The sequence below is a fragment of the Quercus suber genome, unplaced genomic scaffold (assembly GCF_002906115.3).
Source record: "Quercus suber isolate HL8 unplaced genomic scaffold, Cork oak 2.0 scaffold_832, whole genome shotgun sequence".
NCBI lineage: Eukaryota > Viridiplantae > Streptophyta > Magnoliopsida > Fagales > Fagaceae > Quercus > Quercus suber.
The window spans coordinates 60,255-76,847 of NW_027070262.1; the positions used below are offsets into that span (position 1 = coordinate 60,255).

Sequence of the window (16,593 nt, forward strand, 5' to 3'; positions counted from 1 at the left end):
AATTTCAAGTCATCATTTTCTTAAGTTTGGTAGCATTAAATAATATAGGTTAAAAAAGAAAATAGCACACAACAAAAATTTTAGGCTAAAATACAAATAACATTTTTTCTTTCATTTTTATAATTCAGTCCATAAAATTTACGTGTTTTGCCACCATTAATCCTACATTCCAAAAAATGCCTATTTCCATTATAAAGAAAAAAACTTTTTCTTAATGCTAATATACTATTAAATTCTCTTTAAAAAAATTTCATAAAAATCCTTTAAAAAAAAAAAAAAAGTTGAAACAAGGATTGCTACAATAAAGTATCACTTTCAGACGTAAAATAGTCTCATTTACAGTGAAGGTATTCATACATATGTAAAACTTGAGTCATACATGATACAACACAATGTATAAATCTGAATTTTTATTATGAAAAAAAAAAGATTTTCTTTCTGGAATATTCCTTCACCATATAAAAATAATAATACAAAACATAAATTGACATACAAGTATGGACTATGGAGAGCACCCTAGCTATAATCAAATCCAGGTAGCAAAGAAGAACCTAATAAACTGGTTTCACACGAAAATGCCACACAAAGCTGGCCACCCAAATCATAAAATTTGAAGAAGAAACGAAATATTTGATAGTCAAACTGACAGCAAAATTAAACAAGTTGAGAATTGCAAATTCAGCATTCCTAATGAAATGAATGGATCTGTTCAAATGTTCTCATTCTCTAGTGCAACTGTTGAAGAAGAAATGAAATATTTGATAGTCTAACCGACTGTAACATTAAACAATTTGAGAATTGCAAATTTAGCATTCCTAATGAAATGAATGGATCTGTTCAGTTGTTCTCATTCTCTGGCGCAACTGTTGAAATGGGATATTTGATAGACAAACTGACAGCAACATTAAACATATTGAGAATTGCAAATTCAGCATTCCTAATGAAATGAATGTATCTGTTCAAATGTTCTCATTCTCTAGGGCAACTGTTGAAGATGACTAATACTTTTCCAAAGGAGAACAATGGCCAATCCACATTATCATGTGTGATCTTAACCATCTTCCTTGTAATAGGTCAAATTCTAGACTTAATACAAATTTTGCTCTCTGTATTAATGTCAAATAATCCCCTTTTGATGACCCTCCAATGGTTAACTTCACAACCATATGATGGCTGATATCCCTGACAAAGAATAAGGGAGTTAGAGAAACATTTTGTTTTCTTCAAATAGCTAGAGATATGATCATGCATGCAAACAACTTTCACCCCACGATGAAAGGAAACAAGGGAGTTTTTCCATAATAAGCTGGTTAAAGAATAGAGTCTAAAATTTGAATATTAGATATTTGAAAATATAATGGAACTGTCAATTTTACAAAAAAAAAAAAAAAAAAAAAAAAACATGTAGGCTCACCTCTCATGGAAAAGGATCTGAGACAAGTTGTGTGCTCAATGGAACCGCCATCTACAGAGGAAACAATGGTTAAAATATCATATTAAATACTAATCAATAACAGCATACTTGTAACATTTACTCAAAATATTATAGCTACCTCTATTTTGCACTCTAATAACCCAAAAGAACAGCTATCCAACATTGAAGCAATTAGTTTGCAAACTGAGAACAGAGGCTCCAAGTACCTTACCTACAAAATATAATGCAAGTCTTCAACAAGAAAAATAGAAGAAGAATAAACCAACAAGGACTTCTTGAAGCAATCTATGACTATGCTGACCAAAATAAGTAGGACAAAAAAAAAATCTAAGACAACTCCAGCAAACATAAGGGCAAAGGATGAGCGTAACATTGGGAGCTAAAATTGAAACTGGCAAGAGGTAAAAGGAGTGAACTATCAACAAGTTTTGGAAGGCATACACTCAAACTTAAAGTGGCAAGAATTAGTTGGAATTAACTTCAATTGCTGTGAGAAATATGTAAAGTTGCATACCAACTTTACTTTGAACTCAAATTTGCCTTTTTTGAAGGCTTCTCAAAACTTGCTTCTAGACAGAATACAATATGACAAAGCTTCAATCACCTATTCTTCCTTGATTAATAACTTCACCAAGCAGCAATATTTGTATAAGGAAAGTTCCAAGATTATAACTTACAACAACAAAATGTAACAGGAGAATTCCGGTGAAAGACAAGGTACTCCTCCAAGTGGAATTCAACCAAAATTCCCCCTTTTCTTTCCTCTCTGTAGTACACAACACAAAGATAGGATCATCTTCACACTCTGCACCTACTTCAAAGAAATTGTTGCAGTGACCTTCATCCCAACCACAAAAGAGAAAGAATATAATTAGGAAATTGAAACTATAACATGAAACAGACACTCCTATCATTAGCACAACTCCAATTAATTGTGTTCTTAGTGGAAAATTGATTTGTTCTAATACGCTTGATGATACTTTTCTGCCCCTTTTTGTTCTTTCTTTGTGTTATTTCACTTTCAGCTTGAAATCTTCCTAGACTAGATGAACAGGATTCTAGCGCACATCAATACAAGTTTTTGAGTTCAAGTTTTTCGCATTAATAAACCATGATAAAATAATAGGTAAAGAAGTAAGAAAAGAGGATATTCTACAGTTCTGTTTGAAATTTTGGAGAAATTTTTTAATGTAATACATAACAGGGAACACACCCAAAAACAAATCTGAAAGCATACCTGGAATAACAAGCTAATTCCTACAAGGTAGTTGGATGCTTAGTTTTCATTCATACAATAATGGAAGTTCTAAAGTATCTGCAAAAATAAAACATTTTCAGCACAAGAACAACAAAAACAATTATTGAGTTTACCAAAGAAAGAACTCCTCTTTTTGGGAGGACGACAATAAGAAGCTAAGGCACAATAAAAATGATAAGAATATTTTACCTTGATATATTTGGAGATGAGGTAGAAGCTGTAGCAGTAGCAGGTGCCACAAGATCCAAAAGATTCAACCACTAGGGAAAAAAGTTTTGAAAAAGGTTTGAATTTTAAGTTCTGCATGAAAACTGAAAAGTCACATGCCTGATAAGTTCTCCAAGATATATCAAAACAAGATTATTGGTGTTGGTTTCTTCATTAAAAGTCAATTAACTGAAGTGGTTAAAGATGCCATCAGATTCCAACTTCTATCCAAAATGAGGGATCTTCAAGTCTTAGTTAGTATTCAAGTAATAAAAAAAATTAATTAGTAATTTTTATTGGCAGTAATATATATATATATATATATAATAAAATATTCAATCCAATCTAACAATGAATTGTACACGACTAAACAGATTAGACCCTTCTCTAGTACATACACAGTATTATTTACACACATGATGGAAGTGTTATGAACCGTTTGTTTTAGCACAAGAACCAAAAAATAAAGTACATGAAGTGTGCAACTATGCATTGAAAAATTAGAACTTTTCCTTTTCTGGCAGGTTGCGGGACAATGATGAGAAGGTTAAAAAAAAAGGGGGGGTAGGATTTTTCGTTTTGAAATTCTTGGAGATAAAGCAAGCTGTTGGAGGTAAAGCAAGAGCCAAAAATCACAAGGAAACCAAAAAATTTATGACTTTGGGATGCTCTGGGCATTAGAAATCTAACACATAAAAACAGATTAAGAAGAAAGAAAATTGAAAGCACCTATGGTTTTGTTCAAAATGTTCAACATCTAATTAGAAGTATTTAAATTATTAGGAGATAAGAAATGAACAACGCATATAAATATTATCTCTAGATTTGTAAATGTCTACATTGGTAGACCTAAATCTTTGTTCTGCTTTTGACTAAAACAAAGTCTCCAAAACAAACAAAAAATTCTGAGATAATTAAACCATTAGTTATATTCTATAGATCAATAGTTCAAATGAGAATTTTAAAATTTATCTTAATAATAGATAGTCCCCAAAAAAAAGAAAAATAAATAAATAAATAGAGAGTGATCCAATGAAATACCTGCAAAATAAGCTAATTCCTGCAATGTTAGTTGTTAGATTAAGTCCTCCATTGGAAGTGAACAAACCCACTCTGATTCTAACTCAGACTCTGCAATAATTAAGAAGCAACCATATACACATCATATTATCAACATGCTCTTAGGTACAAAGATATAAATTATTGGAATTAAAAGAAATATTAAAAAAAAAGGGATGGATTACATTATCCTAATTTTTCTTGTTCAATTAACAGTTTATAGACAGGAAAAAGAAAAAAAAAATTGAAAAGAAAGAAGTTGAATAGTTTTAGAAGTTGTTCAAAGTATAAAAACCCTAAAAAACCAGTAGTTGATTTTGAATTTGGGATTATAAAAGATAGATGGATAGATGCAAACCTGAATATATTGTTTTTTCTTGTTGGATTATTTGGGACATGAGCAATGATGGGCTAATCTTCACTGTTTGCCTCTTTGCCGTAAGAAGGGACAATCACAAATATATGAGTTAGTGAGATTGGGAATCAAAGGCATGGAAGTCAGGTTAGGGCAATCAAAAATCCGTAATTGAGAAAGACAAGGAGGAAATGATGGAAGTAAGAGATGGTGTGGCTCATTATCATCATCATATGAATTCCTCCACCATCCCTTCAGTTTTGGAAATTGGATTATCACAAGAGAAGATAAGGATGGGAAGAATGGTGTTTTTGAAGAAGAAGAAGATGAACCACCCAACACGTTACTAACATTCACTTTATCTAATATGTATTCAATTGCTTCCATTCCAGAAAGCTGAACAAACTTGAGAAAAGGGAGTTGATTTAACGGTGGGAGGTGCTGCAATCTCCTATTTCCCCAAAATTGAAAAAAAAAACAAGATTAGTGAGAGAGGAAACATGTAGGCTCACCTCTCATGGAAAAGGAGCTATGAGATAAGTTGTGTGCTCAATGGAAGGATGGAACCACCATCTACAGAGGAAATAGTGGTTAAAATATCATATTAGATACTAATCAATAACAGCACACTTGTATCATTATACTCAAAATATTATAGCTACCTCTATTTTGCACTCTAATAACCTAAAATAATAGCTGTCCAACATTGAAGCAATTAGTCTGCAAAATGAGAACAGAGGCTCCAAGTATCTTACCTACAAAATATAATGCAACAGTCTTCAACAAGAAAAAAAGAAGAATAAACCAACAAAAAAATCTTGAAGTAATAAATGACTAAGCTTACCAAAATAAGTTGGACCAAAAAAAATCCAAGAGAACTCCAGCAAACATATGGGCAAAGGATGAGTGTAACATTGGGAGCTGAAACTGAAACTGGCAAGAGGTAAAAGGAGTGAACTATCAACAAGATTTGGAAGGCATAGATTCACACTTAAAGTGGCAAGAATTAGTTGGATTTAACTTCAATTGTTGTGAGAAATATGTAAAGTTGCATACCAGCTTTTGTTTGAACTCAAATTTGCCTTTTTTGAAGGCTTCTCAAAACTTGCTTCTAGAGAGAATACAATAGGACAAAGCTTCAATCACCAATTCTACCTTGATTAATAACTTCACCAAGCAGCAATATTTGTATAAGGAAAATTCCAAGATTATAACTCACAACAACAAACTGTAATAGGAGAATTCAGGTGAAAGACAACGTACTCCTCAAAGTGCAACCAAAATTCTCCGTTCTCTTTACTCTCTATAGTACACAAAGATAGGATCATCTTCACACTTTGCACTTACTTCAAAGAAATTGTTGCAGTGACCTTCATCCCAACTGCAAAAGAGAGAATATTATTAGGAAACTAAAACTATAACTTGAAACAGACACTCCTATCATTAGCACAACTCCAATTAATTGTGTTCTTAGTAAAAAATCAATTTTTTCTAATACGCTTGATGATACTTTTCTGCCCCTTTTTGTTCTTTCTTTGTGTTATTTCTCTTTAAGCTTGAAATCTTCCTAGACTAGACGAATAGGATTCTAGTGCATGTAAATACAAGTTTTCAAGTTTAAGTTTTCAGCATTAATAAACCATCAAAAAATAATAGGTAAAGAAGTAAGAAAAAAGAGGATATTCTACCATTTTGTTTGAAATTTTGGAGAAAAATTTAAACATAAATACATAACAGGGAACACGCCCAAAAAAAAAATTTGAAAGCATACCTGGAATAACAAGCTAATTCCTACAAGGTAGTTGGATGCTCAGTTTTCATCCATACAATAATGGAAGTTATGAAGTATCTTCAAAAATAAAACATTTTCCGCACAAGAACAGCAAAAACAATTATTGAATTTACCAAAGAAAGAACTTCTCTTTTTGGGAGGACAATAATAAGAAGCTAAGGCACAATAAAGATGATAAGAATATTTTACCTTGATATATTTGGAGATGAGGTAGAGGATGTAGTAGTAGCAGGTGCCACAAGATCCAAAAGATTCAACCACTAGGGAAAAAAGTTTTTAAAGGGACTTGGCTTATAAAAGTAGGAAAATAAAAATAAAAAAAGTAACAAAGTTGACAGATTACCAAGGTTTTATCTGGAATTTTAGAACATGTCCAGAATATGATTGGAAATTTTATATTTTTTCAAATAAAGAGATAAGAAATGGAATGATGGAGAATTGTTTTGTTACATATACCATAGGATTTGTGTGCATGTATAGGCACACTAGACTAAATAAACCTATTGGACTCGATCTCATTTTATGCTTTTGACAAAAACGAATTCTCCAAAAACATTTGGGAAAAGAAGATATTATTCAGCCTTATTATCTCACCGCATAAACTACATAAGTCATTAGTTAGTTACTAATTACCCACATGACAATGTGTAAATCAATATTTAGCAAATACAAGAACATGTCAAAAGCTTATAATATAAAGGAAAAAACTTGACCAAACTGAATACATTATAATAAGTTAATTGCTGTAGTCTTAGTTGGCAGGGTAGATACTCCCTTAAGTGTTAAAAGACTTTCTCGATTTCTACAACTATCAGAAATGAAACCAAGAACATCACCTCATGACATCAAAGAAGTTTTACGTACAACGATATAGATGTTATCCTTTCTTCTCCTTTTATGTGATGAGATCATATAAGTAGCAACAGTCCTTTGCACATACAAAAGGGAAACAAAACAGAAAGATATTTCCCAAATAATATAAAGCAAATAGATGATAACCATTGAGTCCATGACTTGTTGCACAATTTCAGGGCCAAAAAGTTTTGAATAGGGTCCAAATTTTGCGCCAGGTTAGTTGCTGCCTTAATTTGTTCTGTGTGAGATATCAATTGATTGAGAAGCTTCAAAATATCAAAACTGAAAATGCAAAGATGAAGAAGAAGAAACAAGAACAAGAAAATTGGTGTTCGGTTCTTCATAAACAAACAAATACCTGAAGTAGTTAAAGACACCATCAGATTCAACTCTTTCCCTCCTATACCAAATTTGCTATGATTCTGCAATTATTAAGAAGCAACCATATATGTCATTTCATCAACACAAGCTTAGATACAATGATATAAATCATTAAAATAATAGAACAAATGGAAGAACTTTCAATTATCCCTTTCTATTATCCTAATAATTTAAAGAAATCATGAATCTAATTAAAGTTTTGATGTTAAAAAAAAGTAAAGGGATTTATTAAAAAAAAGAAAGATGATTACCGTTGAGTCCAAGACTGTACTTGCGATAATTTCTAGGGCATAAAATTTTGAACAAAATAAGCCAAGTTTGTCCTTAATTTGTTCTGCGTGAGAAGTCAAATGATTGAGAAATTCTTCAAAATATCAAAAACTCAAAAAGCAGAATGAAGAAGAACAAAAAAATTGGTTTTCAGTTGAGCATAAAAAGCAAGATACTTGAAGTAGTTAAAACATAATTTGTAATTATATTCTATTAATAGATAAAAATTCAATTCAAACTATCTTTGAACTAGTGCATGTATGAACAGATTAGGCTCATTCAGTTATTCTCTTGTTCTTTTTTGACTTTTTAAAGCAAGTATACACACAAACATGTGGGGAGTATTTTGGTTTAATCATCTCATGAAAAGCATTTAGAAGATATATGTTGGAAACTTTTATAATAATAAAAAAAAATTAAACTACCAAAATACCGGTTAAGTAAGCTAATTCATGCAGTGTTAGTTGCCTGGTCAAGTCCTTTCTTCAAAGTTCTAAGAAATTTGCTATGATTCTGCAATTATGAACAAGCAACCATATATGTCATTTCATTAACACAGGTTTAGATGAAAAGATATAAATCATTAGAATAAAAGAACAAATGATAGAACAGTTATCCTTTTTTATTCTCCTAATAAATTGAAGAAATCGTGCGTCTTATTAAAGTTTTGATGGGAAAAAAGGGAAACAAATGATTACCACTAAGTTCTTGACCTGTCGCACAATTGCAGTTTTTGAATAGGGTCCAAATTTTGCACCCAAGCTTGTTCTTTGCCTCAGTTGGTTCTACATCAGAAATCAAATGACTAAGAAGTTCTCCAAAATATGATAAACCTCAAATTGCATCAAGAAGAAGGGCATCTGTATATGATTGTCCATGAAAAATTGGAATTAAAAGATAGACACATACCTGAATAAATTGTTTTCAGCAGATTCCGATAATCCACTTGCAATTCTGGGACATGCTGCACAATTGCAAGGCCTGAAAGTTTTGAGAAAGGTCTGAATTTTAAGTTCTACATGAAAACTGAAAAGTCCAATGCCTGATAAGTTCTCCAAGATATATCAAAACAAGATTATTGGTGTTGGTCTCTTCAAAGTCAAATACCTGAAGTGGTTAAAGATGCCATCAGATTCCAACTTCTATCCAATATTCTCTCCTACTCATGTTTGTTTGGACCCCATTGATTAAAAAAAATAGATGTTCTGCAGCCTCAAGTTTACAGGGACTTCACAACCAAATGCAGCAAGGACTATGGCTTCAGGAGGCAGAGAAAGTGACAAAATAACAAGCACTTGAAAAACCAAAAGTTCTTAAACTTGAGTGTAGCTCTGTAATTAACAACCTATTATTCAAAAAAGGGGGGAAAAGTAAGCAAAATGAGGAGTCTTAGTTAGTATTCAAGTAATAAAAAAATTAATTAGTAATTTTTATTGGCAGTAATATAAAATAAAATAAAAAATCAATCCAATCTATCCATGAATTATACACGACTAAACAGATTAGACCCTTCTCTAGTACTTGGATACACTGTATTGTTTACACACATGATGAAAGTGTTGTGAACCATCTGTTTTAGCACAAGAACCAAAATAAAAAATAAAAATAAAAAATACATGAAGTGTGCAACTATGCATTAAAAAATTAGAACTTTTCCATTTCTGGCAGGTTGCAGGACAACAATGAGAAGATGAATTTTTTTTTTTTTTAAAAAAAAGGGTAGGATTTTTCTTTTTGAAATACTTGGAGATGAAAGAAAGGCTGTAAGTGGCTGTTGGAGGTAGAGGAAGAGCCAAAAGTCACAAGGAAACCAAAAAATTTATGATTGCGTGATGCTCTGGGCATTAGAAATCTAACATAAAAAAACAGATTAAGAAGAAAGAAAATTGAAAACACCAAAGGTTTTGTTCAAAATGTTTAACATCTAATTAGAAGTATTTAATTATTAGAAGATAAGAAATGCACAACTCAGATAAATACTATCTCTAATTATGCCATAAAAAACGGTAATTAAACTAATTCAAATGAGAGTTTTAAAATTAATCCTAGTAGTTATATAGCCCCAAAAAATAAGAAAAATAAATAAATAGAGAGTGAACCAATAAAATACCTGCAAAATAAGCTAATTTCTGCAATGGTAGTTATTAGATTAAGTCCTCCACCGGAAGCGAACAAACCCACTCTGATTCTAACTCAAACTCTGCAATAGTTAAGAAGCAACCATATTATCAACATGCTCTTAGGTACAAAGATATAAATTATTAGAATTAAACGAAATATTAAAAAAAAAGGGATGGATTACATTATCCTAATTTTTCTTGTTCAATTAACAGTTTATAGACAGGAAAAAGAAAAAAAAAATGAAAAGAAAGAAGTTGAATAGTTTCAGAAGTTGTTCAAAGTATAAAAACCCTAAAAAACTAGTAGTTGATTTTGAATTTGGGATTATAAAAGATAGATGCATACCTGAATAAATTGTTTTTTCTCGCTGGATTATTTGGGACATGAACAATGATGGGCCAATTTTCACTCTTTGCCTCTTTGCCGTAAGAGGGGACAATCACAAACATAATACAAGAGTGTGATCGGGAATCGGGGGCATGGAAGTAAGGTTGGGACATCCGACCATCTTTAATTCCACAAGACAAGGAGGAAATGATGGAAGTAAGAGATGGTGTGGCTCATTATCATCATCATCATCATCATCTGAATTACTCCACCATCCCTTCAGTTTTGGGCAAGCATACATTTCTAGATAAGATAAGGATGGGAAGAATGGTGTTTTTGAAGAAGAAGAAGAAGAAGAAGAGGAAGCACCCAACACGTTACTAACACTCTCTTCATCTATCCATATGTATTCAAGTGCTTCCATAAATTGCAGATAGACCTCCTTGAGAAAAGGGAGTTGATTTAACGGTGGGAGGTGCTGCAGTCTCCTATTTTTATATAATTCAAAACTAACAAGATTAGAGAGAGAAGAGACCCAACTTGGAATTCTCACACCCATATAATAAGACAATTCCAACATTTTAAGATTTGGATGTGGCTGGAGGCCTTCCAGTGACATTTCATCATAACATTCGCTTTCTCCATCATCCCACTTTTTATCCCAACATAATCTCAGACGTTGAAGATGTTGTTTCTCCTTCATATTTGTGGCTTTACATTCCACCATGTCATCTTCTCCATGTCCCAAATTTGAAATATATAGACGTCCTCCCAAATTGCTCAGCTCCTTCAATTCACTTAGCCCACCACCAGACCTAGCTTGTTTTTTCTTATACCGACTAAAAGAGCTAGCCTTGAAACCCTCTTGCCTCACGACGAAACATGTTAATATCTCCAGAGAAGTAAGATGTCCAATTCCAAGGGGCATATGAGTCAATTTGTGACAATCGGTAATGTTTAGATGCCTGAGATTGACCAACTTCTTAAGGCCCCAGGGTAATTCTTTAAGCGATTGACAATAACGGAGTTTTAGCGTCTGCAAATTTAGCAGTTTGGTAATGGAATTAGGGAGAAATTCAAAATCTTCATTTCTAGAAAGATCAAGATATCTTAAATGTTTCAATTCTCCAATTGAATGGGGCACTACATGTAGATTTAACCCACTCAAATCTAATGTCCGTAAATAATTGAGATTTGAAACAAGTGCATCACAAGTTAAGTTACTCAGTTTCCCCCCTACACTAGCTATAAGAATTGTTCGTATCTTCATTCCTTTAACCTTGAAAATTGAAAGATTCCTTGGCGAATCTTCAAGATCAAATGATACATGACGAACTTTTTTACCATTATATTCGTCAACTGAAGTTAGCATGGTACTCTCCATTCCAGCCACAAGAGTTGCAAGATCATGCATGAGATCATGCATTTTGCAATATGATATATTGCCGTATTCATCTTTTTGTACATCTTGAAAAAAACATCTCCAAAGTAACTCCATAAAGTACTCTCTCCCAACATCTCCAATGCGTTGCTTTGGATTTGATAACTTAAGAAAACCTTGCGCTGCCCAAAGATAAATCAATGTCTCAAAATCAATTAGATAATCTTTTGGAAACAACCTACAATAAGCAAAGCACTGCTTTAAGTGTAATGGTAGATGATCATAACTCAACTTAAGCGTTGATGAAATACCATTTTCCTCTTCTTGAGTTATTTTTGAGAGTTCATAATCTTTGAAGGATCGCCACTCATTTTCTGAAGCTTTGGTGCGTAGCAAGCTTGCTATCGTCCTTATGGCAAGAGGAACCCCAGCACACTTCCCCACAATATCCTTTCCCAAACATATAAAGGCTTCGTTCTCTAGTTGACCTTGTTCAAATGCCACTTTTACAAACAAATTCCAAGCCTTTTCTTCAGGTAGGCCTCTTAGAGCATGCCATGAAGTTGCACCTAATATCCTCACCACACTTTCTGAGCGAGTAGTTACCAGTATCCTACTTCCCCTTGCACCAACCATTAACAAATTTCTCAAGAGAAGCCATTTATTATTGTCCTCATTCCACAAATCGTCCAAGACAATCAAGTATTTTTTTCCATTTAGTTTTTCTCGAAGTTGATTTTGCAAGATCTCAAGGCTTTCTTCATGCTTTGTCCCTGTCAATTGTTCTACAATTTCTTTAACAATTCGTTTTACATCAAAGATATCAGAGATACAAATCCAAAGTTTTGGCTCGAAATTTTGTTTGACATTTTCATCATTGTATACCAATTGAGCTAGTGTTGTCTTGCCCAATCCTCCGATACCAATAATTGGAATGATAGAAATATTCTCTACAACATTGTCATCAAAAAGACGTTCCATAATCTCTTTCTTATCATTCTCTCTCCCAATAACTTCATCTTCGAGTACAAAAGAATAAGTTTCTCTACTCCTATTCATGACTTGTGGCTCAACGAAGCTTTGGCTAAAGTGAAAATCCTCCTTATCTTTTGCAATGGCATTTAGTTTCTCCCTAATTGCTTTTATTTCACTGCCCATTTTAGGACTAAAAGCAAGCGGGTTTGAAATTGAAGAGAAAATACGTACCTTCTTTGTCATCACTTTGCGGCGCATAACTTCCGTGGAGAAATCATCCAGCAAGTCATCAGCATCAAGGAGGACATCTTTGAGCTTACTGAGCCAGTCTTTGATCTGATTGCTATGAGAACTCTTCTTTTCTGCATCTAGAATCACAGCATGGATTGTGGAGACTGTGTTCCTTAGATTTTCCATCTCAGTTCTGACACTAGAGGCCAGTTTGACCTCTTGAACAATGAGAGAGCCCAGCAGTTCAAGGACTTTCCCTGCAAGATGGAACAAAGCTCCTTCCGCCATTTTTTTTCTTTCTTTCTTTCTTTCCGGAATATTAGATGGGTTTGTGAAGTAGTGAAAGTAATGAGAGATAGCTGTTGTTGTGTCTTGCTTAGAATAATAGATAGTAAGCCTGGAGGGTAATCTTGTAGAGCACTTTACTTGTAATTGTTTTTTTAATGGTGGTAGCACCTCACAAAAGAAAAAGTGAGCCAAGAATTGCACAACAGCTAACCTCAATACTTTATGCCCAAAGTTTTGATTCCAAAGTCTTTTTTTGTAACTTTTTTTTTCTTTTCCTTTTGCTGGTGTCGTGTCAGTATTTTGTATTTACAGAGTGGGCGGCTAAAAATAAATAAATGTGAAACTTTTAGGATTTAAATGAATACTTTTGAGTCAGAGCCTTATACTTAAGTTTAGACAACTGTAGATTAAGTTCAAACATAATAATATATCTAAGAATAAAATTAGTACAATGCTTGATTTTTAAGTATATGTAAATGATATATATATATATATATATACCTATATATTTTAGATTTGATTGAGTTTGTAATAACATAAACTTTCAAAAGTTCTATTTTCGTCCCTAAACTATCACAAAAGTTCATTTTTCGTCCTTAAACTTTCAAAAGTTCTATTTTCGTCCCTAAATTTTCAAAAGTTCTGACGGAGTGCTGACGTGGCTTGACAGAGTACTGACGTAGGAGGGACGAAAATCAATACGTTTGGAAAAGTTTAAGGACAAAAATAGAACTTTTAAAAGTTTAGGGACGAAAAACAAACTTTTGTGATAGTTTAGGGACGAAAATAGAACTTTTGAAAGTTTAGAGACGAAAAACGAACTTTTGTGATAGTTTAGGGACGAAAATGATATTTTACCCTTTAGGATTTAAATGAATACTTTTGAGTCAGAGCCTCATACTTAAGTTTAGACACAACTGTAGATTAAGTTCAAACATAATAATATATCTAAGAATAAAATTAGTATGATGCTTGATTTTTAAGTATATGTAAATGACATATATATATATATATACCTATATATTTTAGATTTGATTGAGTTTGTAATAACTTCATAAAAAATTAAATTATTATTATTTTATTTATTAATAATATAAATAGTCCATGTTGGTTATGAAAAAGACCCCAATATGATAAAAAATAATCAATGTGTGTGTATTAGATGCAGAAAGAATTTGCAATTAGCTGATCACATATCGTGCTTCTTGATGCTAGATCAATTTACAACTTAACTTTGAAACTGACATCAAAACTGAAAGAGCAAGAAAATTTCTTCACATTTGTTTAACCCACCAAAAAACAGGGGAAATAGAATGATTATTATATACTCAAAACAGAGCATCTTAAAGTTGAAAACAGAGGCAAAACTGAAATCTAACCAACGGTCTGAAATAAAAAACAGTAACAAACTTAACTGTTCCGTCTAAGGAATAACAGCTCCAACGACATACAGTTTAAGCCAGTTCATTACTGAACTTTAGAGAAACGACTTGTAGCTTCAAGTGCGGCTGGACTACATATAACCTTAGACATTAAACGACACATCTTAAAATCATCTAGACGATTACCAAAAGGAACCTGAAGTGCCTTGTCGTATATGAGGAACCTGACTTAAAGCGGCCTGTCGTATATCCCTTGTCTTGTGAATAGTATATTTCTCCCTCTTTAATTATTAGAATTTTAAATAGATAACATTGCAATGTTTACTTCAAAGATGTCAGATTGTTCACTTTTATTAATTTTACTTGTATTGATGGCTTAACACTGGATTTGTGGAAATCTCCACTTTACCTCAATATGTTTGCCACCAAGAATACATTCAAACAAAAGACTTTCAATTTGTAAGAAACAAGTCCTCTGCGTGTGCTCTTGAATGGGACATTGGTCTCTGAAGTGGTTCTTAAAAACCATTTATAGATTTTAGTGGTTGTGAACTTGTATTAAGTGAATTTATGTAGGTAGGTATGGATGTCATTGTTTCTGGGAATTATAAATGTATATGAAAAACTTGAACATGAGTTATTTATTCACATGCCTAAACAAAGTGGTCGGTAGCGAGTGGAAAGTACTGTAGATAATGTCTCTTTATAGAGAGCGCCAATCCCTCTTAGTAATGGCAGATTCTAGAGAAGGTTTGACTGTTGTTTTAATCATTAGATAGGAGACTGATGAGTCTTGTGAGTTGAAACTTGTAGCTAGCTTGAGTTAGATGCTTGCTTTGTTTGTTAGGTTATGGCTGTGTTTCGGGATTTTTTAGAAAATAACTACAAAACCCAAACAATATTATTAGTTAGGCAACGTTTCAAACATATTGCATTTCTAACAATTCGACTTCAGAGGAGTCGATTTTACTGTTCATATTGCCTATTTTTGTGCCACGTAGATTAAAAAATCGAGTCCTTTATACTCATTTTTTATACATAAAAATCGACTTCAACGGAGTCGTTTTCAATACAAAGAAAACGACTCCAGTGGAGTCGTTTTCTTTGTATTGAAAACGACTCCGCTGAAGTCGATTTTCTCTTAACTCACCTGAGCTCCACACTTAAGCTTCAGTTGTTCACAGAAGACCCAGCAAACGACGAGCTAGCAGACGAGCAACACCGACGAGCTAGCAGACGAGCAACACCGACGAGCAAGCAGGCGCCGACGAACCCAGGCGCGACGATTTCACCAGACCCAGCGCCGACGAACCCAGGCGCGACAATTTCACCAGACCCAGACGAGCAACACCGACGGCGAAGCACGAAGAATCCAGGCGTCGATTCTGACCAAACCCCGGCGAACTTCAGGTGATCGAATCGGATCAGTGGGTACGACTCCGTTTTGGATTTGAAGGTTGTGAGGTTTTTTTTTTCAGGGAATGGCAATGACGTAAATGGATATCTTTGATTTCTATACAGTGAAATCGACTTCAGTGAAGTCGTATTCAATGCAAAGAAAACGACTCCATTGGAGTCGTTTTCTTTGCAAAGAAAACGACTCCACTGAAGTCGATTTCTATGTATAAAAAATGAGTATAAAGGACTCGATTTCTTTATCTACGCGACTCAAAAAATAGGCGATATGAACAGTAAAATCGACTCATCTGAAGTCGAATTGTTAGAAATGCAATATGTTTGAAACGTTGCCTAATTAATAATATTGTTTAGGTTTTGTAATTATTTTCTAAAAAAACCCCTGTGTTTCAACTTTCAATATCTAATTGCTTGTTGCAGCCATTGGAGCATGCTTATAATCATCATGGCCGACAAAGATGCATGGGGGCCCACTTAAGAGTTATTATCAGACTACCATATGTATTATATAATTTAAGTTACGAGTGATACTTAGTTTTAGTTAGCTCCGCTTAAGAGTTAAGAGTTAGCTCCGCTTAAAATGTGTTATTATCGCTACTGTAGAGTAGGCAACATAGATTTAAATCTATTCTATACCTAGCCAAAAAAAAAAGTGAGTGATTTGATTTTTGATTAAAATTTTATTACATTTTAAAATAAAATAATAATAGGTAATATAAGAAATTTAGATCTTATACTTCTGAAAAGTTTTAATTAATATTTCAAAAAAAAAAAAAAGCTTTTTGAAGATGGTTTTAAAAAATAAATATAATAAAATACATGTTGGAAAAAAAAATACAACAATCATGTATTATACATGA

The 16,593-nt window shown here is 33.0% G+C and overlaps 1 protein-coding gene across 19 annotated transcripts; it reads right to left on the reverse strand.

Moving 5' to 3' along the window:
- Positions 1–419: 419 nt before the first annotated feature.
- Positions 420–13,132, reverse strand: LOC112017216 (putative disease resistance protein RGA1). 19 transcript variants are annotated; one of them, XM_065767650.1, is made up of 21 exons: positions 10,079–10,183; positions 9,723–9,812; positions 8,720–8,957; positions 8,522–8,593; positions 8,311–8,397; positions 7,594–7,676; positions 7,320–7,383; positions 7,106–7,199; positions 5,578–5,695; positions 5,371–5,425; positions 5,159–5,247; positions 4,977–5,069; positions 4,827–4,887; positions 4,318–4,390; positions 3,942–4,031; positions 2,883–2,993; positions 2,673–2,750; positions 2,113–2,273; positions 1,554–1,646; positions 1,415–1,465; positions 420–1,182 (listed from the first exon to the last, which is right to left on the reverse strand). In XM_065767650.1, exons 3-9 carry the CDS (start codon positions 8,739–8,741, stop codon positions 5,611–5,613), a joined length of 507 nt encoding a protein of 168 aa, XP_065623722.1. In that variant the 5' UTR covers positions 8,742–8,957; positions 9,723–9,812; positions 10,079–10,183; the 3' UTR covers positions 420–1,182; positions 1,415–1,465; positions 1,554–1,646; positions 2,113–2,273; positions 2,673–2,750; positions 2,883–2,993; positions 3,942–4,031; positions 4,318–4,390; positions 4,827–4,887; positions 4,977–5,069; positions 5,159–5,247; positions 5,371–5,425; positions 5,578–5,610. The 19 variants fall into 19 exon arrangements, 15 of the variants coding, with proteins under 15 accessions (XP_065623722.1, XP_065623720.1, XP_065623721.1 ...); XM_065767648.1 differs by having other exon boundaries at positions 5,159–5,241; positions 5,371–5,481; XM_065767649.1 differs by having other exon boundaries at positions 2,883–2,953; positions 5,371–5,481.
- Positions 13,133–16,593: the final 3,461 nt, after the last annotated feature.